General features: G+C 39.9%; 1 protein-coding gene and 1 non-coding gene across 2 annotated transcripts in view; one reads left to right on the top strand and one right to left on the bottom strand.

Annotated features, from left to right (window-relative positions):
- Nucleotides 1-7057: 7057 nt before the first annotated feature.
- LOC139746341 (small nucleolar RNA snR190) lies at nucleotides 7058-7241 on the top strand. The gene has a single exon (XR_011712138.1). It is a non-coding gene; the product is annotated as a small nucleolar RNA snR190 (small nucleolar RNA).
- A 492-nt stretch (nucleotides 7242-7733) lies between these two features.
- LOC139745848 (carotenoid isomerooxygenase-like) overlaps nucleotides 7734-12544 on the bottom strand; it is a 41017-nt gene continuing 36206 nt past the window's right edge. Inside the window, exons 8-10 of the mRNA XM_071656454.1 lie at nucleotides 10891-11070; nucleotides 8433-8531; nucleotides 7734-7950 (exon numbers count right to left, since the gene is read on the bottom strand). Of these exons, the coding sequence (XP_071512555.1) occupies nucleotides 7783-7950; nucleotides 8433-8531; nucleotides 10891-11070 (447 nt within the window). The 3' untranslated portion in view covers nucleotides 7734-7782. The remainder of the gene's footprint in view (nucleotides 7951-8432; nucleotides 8532-10890; nucleotides 11071-12544) is intronic.

The following is a 12544-nucleotide window of genomic DNA, read 5'->3' as shown; positions in this document are numbered from 1 at the left end:
TAACGTAGTCAAACGTGTTCATATGATAAATCTTGACGAATATATTACCAGTGAACTATTCACACAATGTTGAGTTGACGAATGGGGAATTTTAGGTGCAACACCACTTACTGTTGCAATATCAATACCTCAGAAAATGGACAGAGCTTTGTATTAGAGGGAAATTGTGAAGCGAAAAGCCTTCCAATAGCAGTAAGTCAGAGAATAAGAAATGATAGGTACCAACTTTCGTCAGAATGTTTCAGTTGGATGGTAGAGCGGGAGGAATGCCTTAGGGAATCCCGAAGAACTTTAGTTTCGAATGTCCTCGCGCGCGAATACCTTCCATCGAATACCACGACAATTCAGGAGCCCTGCAGTAGATTCGTTTAAGTTCTGTACTGTGGAACATCCAGTGGACTAATGAAATTTGTGTTTGTTTCAACAGTTTTTTCTTTTTTATTGCCGTCCTGTATGTATGATTATGAAATGTATTCAAGTGATTGTCTTTCTATATTATTCCTACCTCGTGTGATAGTGTTCTGTCTGTATGATTTTTATTGCCGTCCTGTGTGTATGATTATGATATGTATTCAAGTGATGGACTTTCTGTATTATTCCTACTTCGTGTGATAGTGTTCTGTATTTCCTCAACTGTAAGATTTCCTATAGTTCTGTTTCCATATTTTGTATTCAGATTATAACATGTAGTTAATTTGTATCGCTTTTGGTGTTTTCCCTTACTTTTATGTGCTATGTACAGTGGGTTTTTCTCGAGTGCGTTTCTCATATATATAATCTATTTGCGTTTTGTATATCATATCTAAATTTTGTAACAGTTTTTTTCTCTGACTCCTGATGATGCCTCTGTGAAGGCAAAAGCCAGATTGAAATAGAATGGACAATTTTGGACTTAAGCAATATAAATATGTAAATAAGAACAGGACAAGAACCAGCCAAATGGTTTGTTAAATCACGTTAAAAATCATTGACTGGAGTAACGCCAATTCAATTTGTAACTTTACCAAGAGAAATATCATTGAATCTTCTATCATTAAACAAGCAAAGAACTGTAATATTGCTTTTCGTGAAAGTCTTTACAAACTGGATAGCTTTATCGTAGGCAAAATATAGAAACAGTTCCCTTTCTTGTCCACATAATGAAATTTTATGACAGACATAATGCCAGACCCGAACACCACCATCCGGTAATACTTGTTTGCCAATGGTGTCTTAGCTCTGTCTCTCCCTTGTATATCAACTGATTGTTCCACGGCTTCTGTCTCATTCTTGTATCTTCCCTGACGATGTGATTATTACACGAAAGTGCACTTGGAAACTTATCGTGTTTCATTTTCCTCGTGATACACTCGCAGTCGCCGTTTCTTGCGTTAGCACGGTTGCCCCAGGAGCAGACGAGGAGAGTCCACATCTGCTCACGTCTTGGTGTTATGTGTAAAGCACAGAAACCACAGCTCCTTATCCACAACCAAGCCCTACACACCTCTCCATGGTGTACCCGAGACACTTCACATGCCCTGGTTCAGTCCATTGACACAACGTCGACCCGAGTATACCATGTCATTCCAGTTTACTCTATCCGATGCACGCCTTTCACCCTCTTGCATTTTCAGCACCGATCGCTCAAAATCTTTTTCACTCCATCCTTATACCTCTATTTTGCTTTTTCGCTTCTCCTTGTTCCCTCCACTTCTTGCACTTACATTCTTTTTTGTCAATCTTTCCTCACTCATTCTCTCTATAAGTCCAAACCACTTCAGCAATTCCTCTTTAGGTCTTTCAACCACGCTCTTGATTACCACACCTCCATCTTACCCTTTCTTTACTTACTCGATCAAACCACCTCACACCACATAATATATTCAGACATTTCATTTCCAACATATTCACCCTCCTCCATACAGCCTTATGTGTAGCCCATGCCTAGCTTCCATACAGTATTATTGTGGCGACTATACCTTTAAACATGCCCATTTTTGACTTCCCAGATAACGTTCTCTCATTCCACACATTCTTTTATGCTCCCAGAACATTCGCCCCTCACCCACCCTGTGACTTACTTCCGCTTCCATGGCTCCCATTCGCTGTCACGTTCACATCCGAGGTATCTAAAGCACTTCACTTCTTCCAAGTTTTCTTAATGCAAACTCGCATCCCAGTTTACCTGTCCCTCAACCCTGCTACAGCTAATAACCTTCCATCTATGCATATCTACTCTCAACTCTTTCCAAACACTCTGGATTATGTTGTGAATGGTATCAAGCAGGGTTGTCAAATATGAGTGATCTGATTGAAAGTCATGTTGAGAATCGTTGATCAAGTGGTGGTTTTTCAATAAGTTGTACAATTTTTACATTCAATAATGGTTTCCATTGGCATCCCAACATCAGACGATACGCCTTGCGATGGCTTACATGTTTCATGTTGGGTTTTCTGTATCGAAAGCTTTCAAGTTTTGATTCACATGATAAATACGCAGGAACTGAAAGGTTTACATGGAGGATATTGAAACATTGGCTGAATACTAGGAATAACGAGATGTATTCATTTGGCGCTATTTGCTGATAGATGTAAATTCTCAAAATCGTTTGACATACGCGGGCAAAAGTATGGTAGCCCTGAGTATCTTGCCATCTGTTGGGATGGGAATTTTGGAATTTATCTCAGTGATTTAGTTCATCATGCTGTGACAAAATGAAGTACCTACGCATTCAGAGCAAAGTAACTGTATATAGGTCATGACCGAAACGTTCAGAGAAGAATGGGGTAAAACAGTTGGAAAATATCACCACTTCCTCTTTCAACGCCAGTGAGAGACTGAGAAAAAGATATACTTCAGTGTTGTCAAACTAGGCATTCTGTGAGGCTAGATTGATCAAATTCATTTTCTTGTTGGTGTAATTTTCTTTTATTTGTCTTTTTCCGCCGTCCATTAAGCAACTAATCATTTTGTATACGCCTTTTTTTTTTGCTAGGTTTCGTGTTAAGGAGTGATATAGTGAGTCTTTGGGTCTGATGACTCCCTATTAAAGAGACTGCCCTATTTCGAACACTATATTTAAGATACGAGTATATTCAGGATTGTAATAGTTTCCCATTGTAGTTCGTTGGATGTTTCAAAGAAAACGAAATTTGAAGGGTAAACGAAAAGAGTCTTTCTTTACGTAGCTCGATTGTCAATCACGGGTCTAGCATTCTTCAGCAGTGTGCATCACCTTGTGCAAAATTAATGATAGGCTCCTTGACTATAAGGTTTCGATAACAGAAGATTGAAGACAAAAAATGATGTAGTTTCAAGTTCTCATAGAGAGATACTAAACATTTTGTAAACTTGAATATTTTTATTAAGATAGCAAATTGTATGTTGTATTGATTAGAAATAAGAATGTATGCACTAACTGGACGACGAGGTTCATATACATAGTGGCAGTGGGCTTAGATTTGTCCTTATCACCTAAATACGTATAAAAGATTTTTCGGTTGGTGGATGTAGCTGTAGCTTGAGTAGGCCTAAAGCCCAAACAGCACAGTCAACCACCTTGAGTTACTTAATGTATGCTGATAGCTTAGGATGTTATCTGTTGTAATAGATAGATAGATAGATAGATAGATAGATAGATAGATAGAGAGAGAGAGAGAGAGAGAGAGAGAGAGAGAGAGAGAGAGAGAGAGAGAGAGAGCTAACGCGAAATGCTTGCCTCAGAAAATCTTACGAAGGAGGAGTCGTATGAATTACATGGTGTCAAGTGTTACGTGTGAGATGGAGAGAGAGACCGTATGTTCGTGCATTGAATGCCGGATGCCAGAAGCCCACATGTCTGCGAGACGTAATATATATATATATATATATATATATATATATTTTTTTTTTTTTTTTTTTTTTCAATTTTCCAAAAGAAGGAACGGAGAATTGGGCCAGGTGAGGGTATTCCCTCAAAGGCCCAGTCCTCTGTTCTTAACGCTACCTCGCTAATGCGGGAAATGGCGAATAGTTTGAAAGAAAGAAAAGAAATATATATATATTTTTTTTTTTTTTTTTATACCTGACTGCCATTTCCCGCATCAGCGAGGTAGCGCCAGGAAACAGACGAAGAAAGAACGGCTCATCCACTCTAATACATACATACATACATACATAATCACCCATACACGTACATTTATTGATTTTTATTTATTTTGCTTTGTCACTGTCTCCTGCGTTAGCGAGATAGCACAAGGAAACAGACAAAAGAATGGCCCAACCCACCCACATACACATGTATATACATACATGTCCACACACGCAAATATACATACCTATACATTTCAACGTATACATATATATACACACAGACATATACATATATACACATGTTCGTAATTCATACTGTCTGCCTTTATTCATTCCCATCGCCACCTTGCCAAACATGAAATAACAACCCCCTCCCCCCTCATGCGTGTGAGGTAGTGCTAGGAAAAGACAACAAAGTCCACATTCATTCACACTCAGTCTCTAGCTGTCATGTAATATTGCATCAAAACCACAGCTCCCTTTCCATATCCAGGCCCCACAGAACTTTCCATGGTTTACCCCTGATGCTTCACATGCCTTGGTTCAATCCACTGACAGCACGTTGACCCCGGTATACCACATCGTTCCAATTCACTCTATTCCTTGCATGCTTTTCACCCTCCTGCATGTTCAGGCCCTGATCACTCAAAATCTTTTTCACTCCATCTTTCCACCTACAATTTGGTCTCCCACTTCTCCTCGTTCCCTCCACCTCTGACACGTATATCCTCTTGGTCAACCTTTCATCACTCATTCTCTCCATGTGACCAAACCATTTCAAGACACCCTCCTCTGCTCTCTCAACCACACTCTTTTTATTACCACACATCTCTCTTATTCTATTATTACTTGCTTGATCAAACGACCTCACACCACTTATTGTCCTCAAACATTTTATTTCCAGCACATCCACCCTCCTCCGCAAAACCCTATCCATAGCTCACGCCTCGCAACCATATAACATTATTGCATCCAATATTCCTTCAAACATACCCATTTTTGCTTTCTGAGATCATGTTCCCAACTTCCACACATTCTTCAATGCTCCCAGAACTTTCGCCCCCTCCTATACCCAATGGTTCACCTCAGATTCCATGGTTCCATCCACTGCCAAATACACTCCCAGATACCTAAAACACTTCACTTCCTACAGTTTTTCTCCATTCAAACTTACCTCCCAATATATATATATATATATATATATATATATATATATATATATATATATATATATATATAGATAGATAGATAGATAGATAGTCTTGGATTTTCTTGTGGCTAACCAATGAGCATATTTTCTCTAGTTTATACATCATTATATCCCCATAGCAGTTTGATGTTTACCAGAGACGTAAACGCTTTCCTTTTCTTCATATAGGAAGCATATACATATAACTACACGTGTGTATATTATCTGTATATATTATCCGTACATGATCTTAATTTTTGTGTTGTTCTTTTTTAAATCTAAACATAGGTCGAGAATATGTGTGAATGAAGTGTGAATGAAGTATGAGACTGCATGTAAGAATAAATGATAATCATTTATCAAACTTTTAAGAAATAGTCTGAAGTCCCGTAGACTTAATTCATGTTCATCGTGTAATTCATCACGAGCATCTCACAGCCAACGTCTTAAAATTATGATCAAGATGGTGCTGTGATTGGCGAACTTCACCGCTCAGTTGGAAATTAAAAGCGCATCATCTAAATGTATGAGAGAGAGTTCCATCTTGTGGGGTAAATCATCTGAAACTCCATATTTCAGTGTGTTAAGGGGGTTATGTTTGCAAGCAGTCATCGGTTTTCGTTTTGTCAAGATAATTCAGCCAACCGAAGCATGTGTGGAAGAGGAGGAAAGGTCATATGAGAAGGTGGAAGTTCTACTGCAGTTAAGTTGGTTTAATTGGGAAAAGATTAAATATATATGATTTGAGAGAGGCTGTATATATATATGTACATATATATATATATATATATATATATATATATATATATATATATATATATATATATATATATATATATACATACACATATTGGAAAGGATCACAATTTTGCGCGTGATCAAGATACTCCTATGAGTCCACGAGGAAAATGAAACACGAAAAGTTCTCTTGTGTCTCCCATGATGATGTGAATATTACACGAAAGTGCACTTGGGAACTTTTCGTGTTTCATTTTCCCCGTGGACTCATAGGAATATATATATATATATATATATATATATATATATATATATATATATATATATATATATATATATATATATAGAATCGGTCCTTGCTGATGTAGCATGGAACAATAAAAACATTACTAGTATGCATAAATAATCAAGTTACTTCACCAGACTTCCAGTACTTTGATGATTGATTTTGCCTGCCTTAATTTGAGTATCAATTATGGGATATATGAAAGAAAATTTGCATCATAAAGGGGTAACTTTTATTTTTTCACAAAATATGTACTCTGAGATATATGTATATATATGTATATAAATCTAATGGGATAGTACTGCTGGGGAGTGGTTTTAGTGCAGTCAAAACCGCCGATATTGGAAAATATCTCGTACCAAAAGATGCGTATTCTGTGAAAATTTGCAGACGGAAGTGTGGTTACAATCAGTAACAGTCGTCACTGTAATGAAAGTGGAACTAGGTCAACTAGCTGTTTATGAAGATCATTAAGCATTCAACTACAAGAGACAGGAAAAAAAAAACATGTGACGTCAACAACCCTTAAAAATTATAACATAAATAACAGTCTTTTATCCGTGAAAAATAACCGTAGCAGAGCAGACTGCTCAAGCATTGTAAACCTACAACAGATTGCAACATGGATATTCAAACTCTAATATATATATATACATATATATATATATATATATATATATATATATATATATATATATATATATATATATATATATATATATATATATACCTCCAACAGCCAGGTTCGAACCCGGGACCCCTGCGTGGTAGGCGGGAGTGCTAGCAAAAGTTAGGCTGTGATCATAGCGGTAACGCTCCCGCTTGCCACGCAGGGGTCCTGGATTCGACCCTGGCTGTTGGAGGTTTGTATGATATATATATATATATATATATATATATATATATATATATATATATATATATATATATATATATATATATATATATATATATATATGCGTTTTCTTATCTGAGCTCTACAAAGGTAAATGCTGACTACATAATACTGGACTTAGAAAAACGTTCCCGTGAATGGTATTGGACAGATACAATACCAAATGTAGAGCATGATTCAAGGAGATGTACCTTCTCTAATGATCAGTAAACCTTAATACAGTTTACCTATTAATGTCATTCATTCACATGGAGGCTGTTCCCCAGATGTAGAGAGGATACATATTGGATTTATTCTTTTTTTGTGTGTGTGATTTCATGCGAGGAGTAACAAAATCATTCATTTTTGGTACATCATTTCATCCTTCTGGTTACAGTCTCCAGCTCCTCGTTTTCTGTATATTGATCTTCCTGCTGTTCTTCTTCCTTTTCGTGATGGAAATTTAAACCTCTGTCTCATTTCCCTTTACATATTCCATCATCCTTCTTGGTTGACGTGTTGTGATTAACCGCGTTTTGTTTTCGTTTCCACATGCCAGGCTGCAGTTAATGCAATTCCTCTTCTTTCTTTCTACCTTTTCTTTCTCTTTCTTTGTCACTGTCGCAAATATGACCGTTCTCAGCTCATGCCTGGATGAAGTGGCCGTGGAGTGAGCGTGGGACTTCGGATGGCGTGGTAAAGACGGCCCGCGCCATCTCACTCATGTCCGCAGCGTTCAGGACGAGGAGCGTCGTCTTCCGTTTGTCGTTGCTGTGCAGGAAGGTCGCCAGGATGACGCCGTCATCCTCAGCCTAGCGATAGACAAATCAAACGATAGTTTTTAGCGCTGGAAATAATAATCGGGTAAACTGACATTTTTCTTTCTTGTATCTCCCCTGATGATGTGATTATGACACGAAGTGCACTCGGGAACTTGTGTTTCATTTCCCCGTGCACTCACAGGAATATATATATATATATACGTATATATTCCTACGAGTAAATGGGGAAATGAAACACGATAAGTTCACAAGTGCACTTTCGTGTAATAATCACATCATCAGGGGAGATACAAGAAAGAAATATAATAGTCAGTTGATATACGCGTTCAACTGAGATCCTTTACATATATAAGCTCATTAAGGTTTAGAGTATCTTTAGTTATCTTGTAAGACGTCAGATAAATGCAGGGGGGGGGACTACTATGGACTCATATCAGCTTATCTGTGAAGGGCCACAAGCCTCAAGGAATCAGAATTCACAAGAACACAAGTGACGCAAGTCTGGTGCTTACCGAACCTCCTGGTCTGGGCACGAAGTAGCTGACGCTGGCATAGAGACCATCCTCGGACCAGTCCTTTGTCTCCCGTGCGTCGAGGTCTACTTTCCCGATCTGTGAAGAGAGAGAGAGAGAGAGAGAGAGAGAGAGAGAGAGAGAGAGAGAGAGAGAGAGAGAGAGAGAGAGACTATTTTATTATATGCACAAGTTTGCTGGCCACACAAACACACACGCACATAAGTCTTTTGATCTGGAAATTATAAACTTCCCTCTCAACCATTTTCCTTTGCATGTACATACATACATACATACATACTGCAAAGCCCCTGTTCCATCAGGGATTGTCACACAGCGTCACTAGGATCTTCACCAGCGAAGTGGGAATACGCGAGGTTGGCGGTAATGCTCACAAGCCAAAATGGGAATACGCTGGGGTTGGCGGGAATCCTCACTAAACGCCAGGGTGTGGATACCTTTGTATTGTGTGTGTGTGTGTGTGTGTGTGTGTGTCAGGAAGCACAACCCTGAACATACGTAAAACCATCTGGTTGCTCAATACGTCGCGATCTTTAAGTTTCTGTCTCCACAGTTCTCGTTCTTACATATTATACCAAAATGGAGCCGGGATGAATGAGTACTGTATCGAGTATTGTATGTGTAGATAGTTTGTTTATTCTATGTGTATATAGGGATCAAAATTATATATGACATGAAACCACTCTACATAGATGGATACACCTCTTGCATATATAGACCTTAGACGTAAAAGTTTGGGGTACTTTTCACCTTACAGACATCAGTCACATGATTGTACAAATTTAACGTATACGAATTTTTGTCGTCACTATCGTAATAAATAGAACACGAATAAGAAGCCTCACCCCAGGGAAGCCAATACGGTCAGAATTTTGGGAGTTAATTTACGAGATACAGTTTACTAGTTGTAGAGTTCTCAAGCAATGTTAACCTTATCTAGCCATAGAGAGCCACTGTAGTTATCTTTATCTGTGGAGCCACTGTAGTCATCTTTATCTATAGAGCTACTGTAGTTATCTAATCTTACTTTCCACGCGTTACTAGAGGGACTAGGGACTAGCCCACTCACTGGGCCTCATACGTTAGATTCACCTTACAATCACACAGTCTTTTTAGATCGACTCGATTTACTGTTTCTTTACTTAGTTTGTTCCATTACTCTACAGTGCTGTCACTCAAGAAGCAGAGGTTTTTATTTCTTTCTGTTTTGTTACTTTTCATTTCGTAACGACTTCATGTGACCTCACCGAGATTTCTTCGCTAATTTTGAAGAGTTGATCACCTTCTACCATTTCCATTTGACTCACATTTTCGGATATTCCCATTTTTGTATAAACTGATACGCCTGTGGCTTTACTGCTAAATAACCAGCCTATGCGAATTGCCATGATTGTATCATCTCTTGATTATCAATTGATATCTTAAAACGTAGTATTGTAAGACTGCTCTCCTTATCCATCACGCTTAAAGAGCTTTGAACTTCGCTATTTGAACAGCTCTGTGATCCTACATTGAGTCAAACTCACCCTCATAACGCCTCATCACCTTCTTCGTCATGCGTACTACAACAGCATCTTCATCTCGCTCTCATTATCCCAGCATTCAGGGGCCCCTTCTACCTACCTTTGGTCTGAGAAAATGTTCCTTTTATCTTTCTTTAACCATGATCATCATTGTGATGGTCTCCTGGCCAACACCAACATAGGGCCTCCCACCTTTCCATCGCCACCACCACCACAAGGTTCACTTGACCATCACGCCAGCATGACACCCTTCATTTGACCATTACCACCACCACCACCACAAGGCCACCTACTTGACCATATTCACCAACATTAGCTCCTGTGCCTGGCCATCATTTGTATAAGACTCCTTACCTCACCACCGCCACCATATGACCTCCATTATCTATCATCACATACGTTCAATCACCTGGCCATCACCACCATCATTATGTCCCTCAGCTGGCCATCATCATCACCAGCACAAGGGCCCCTCACACTGGTCATTACCACCGCACCAAAGTCTCTTTCTTATCCTACCATCACCATCCAGATGCCTCGTCCCCCACCTCACCTGGCCATCGCCACCTATAAGAGGTGCTTGCTTCACCTAAACCTCTGTTGTCACCATCATTAAGGTATGTAGTCAGAATTCGACACCACAATGAGTTGTCTTACCTTACCTGTCATGCTAGTGCCATGCCTCTTACCTAAATCCCTCGGCGACGTCGGTAGGTTGCCTTACCTTTCCTTCCGTGCCAGTCACATGCCTTTTTTACCCAAGTCTCACCACTACCATAAGCTGCCATACCTTCTTAGCAACACCAGTCACAATCCTCTTACCCAAATCACACCACCACAATAGGGTGCCTTACCTTCCCTCACAACTAGAACCTCTTACCTACGTCACACCACCACCACCACCGCAGCCTTACCTTCCCCATAGTGGAAGTCATGTTGCCGCTGCTGCCGTAGCAGTAGCGGTACCGCTTGGCGATGTACTGCGGGTGAAGGGTTGGGATCTCGTAGGCGTAATCAGTCAGGGCGTCTGGGGTGAGGAGGAGCGACCCATCCTTCTGCCGGTGCGCTTTGGCCTTGCTGCCCGGGAGCATCACCTGAGGAGAGGATGGGATGCTGGATGAGGAGGCAAGAGGATGAATGAGAGTACCAGAATCACGGGAGGTTAAGGGAGGTCTGTTACACAATAATCTATACGCTCAAATTCATCGATGTAGATTAGTGATTGGAAGTGTTGAACTGCGAGAGAAAACGGGCGATTCTGTCAGATCAGGTCTTCCAGGGCCTCTTAGAATTCAGAAAATATCTGTAGTTTTCCTGTATTTGTGATTCAAATTAAAATACATATACATACACCTGCATCTTTTCGTCTTTCCCCATTTCGCCTATGCATCTATCAGTAATCATCTGTCTATCTGACGCTCTATCTATCTTTCTATCTGTCTGTCTATCTCCCTATCAGTCTGTGGATCTATCTATCTATCTATCTATCTATCTATCTATCTATCTATTAATTCTTTTCATTACAACCCCAGAACCCCTTCTATGAGGCTCCAGCGGTTTCGAGGCAGCACCAGCCACAGGAGAAAGAAAATGATTGCCCTGTCTGGACGCCTCCAGTACTATACACATATCCCTCTGGCAGTGTAGTTAGGGATCCTGTGCGAACGAGGTAGTAGAGTTCATTCGTGTACATCTGGTTTTGGGGTGATGACGTCAGTCTTCTTCTGTAAAGGAAGCTTGGACCAACACAAGACCAGGGCAAGATAATGCTATCCATAGGGCAGATGTTGGGATTATCCCGATATAAATGGAATATCACTGAAGTACTTCTTAAGGTCGTTTGGCTGTCCTATCATCCTTGTACGTCAGCCTCCAGTATGTTGGAGGTATGGCCTTTCTTGACTTTAAGTCTCATCGTATGTATTTGTTCAGCTGAATGTGACGCGGTCCAGTGGTAACGTTGTTACAGATGATGGATGAAATACAGGACATGAAAGGCACCTCCTGTGTGTTTTCTTCAACAGATTATCTTGCATCCTTTCACTGTAACCAAATCACTCGAAGGTATTGCTTTTAACCCACTTTGTAGCACAACACAAGACATCTTTCCCTTTTTCTGTCATCCCACATCTTTGCGTCTCACTGTACTCCATCCGTTAACACGCAAAGCAACCCACGAATAGCTAGCTCATAGCAGCAGTCGGAATTCTAATTACAGTTTGCTCCATTTCCTATACGTATAGGCTAAGACCGGCGGAACTATACTGCTCTTCAGCCTTTGTTTTCACGGTAGTCATCAGTTTTCTAATCTCATAGATTTTTTAAAGGATCCCTTCTCGTGTCTACTTCACGCTGATATCACTTATTTCTCCTTCTCATGTGCCATATGTGCATAGGTACTTAAACACTCCTACCTCTAACCAGTAACCCATCTAAACGTTGGACATTCATTCACTAATGTCACTTCACTGCTGCCAGCGTTTGACATTCATCTTCAACTTCCTTTTATTTGCGCTCCAGAAAATGCTCATGCTCACTTACCACCTTTTGTAATTTCTCTTCGCACTC

This window comes from Panulirus ornatus, chromosome 4 (genome assembly GCF_036320965.1).
Source record: "Panulirus ornatus isolate Po-2019 chromosome 4, ASM3632096v1, whole genome shotgun sequence".
NCBI lineage: Eukaryota > Metazoa > Arthropoda > Malacostraca > Decapoda > Palinuridae > Panulirus > Panulirus ornatus.
Note: the sequence above shows the minus strand (reverse complement) of the source record. Positions and strands in the feature narration are given on the sequence as shown.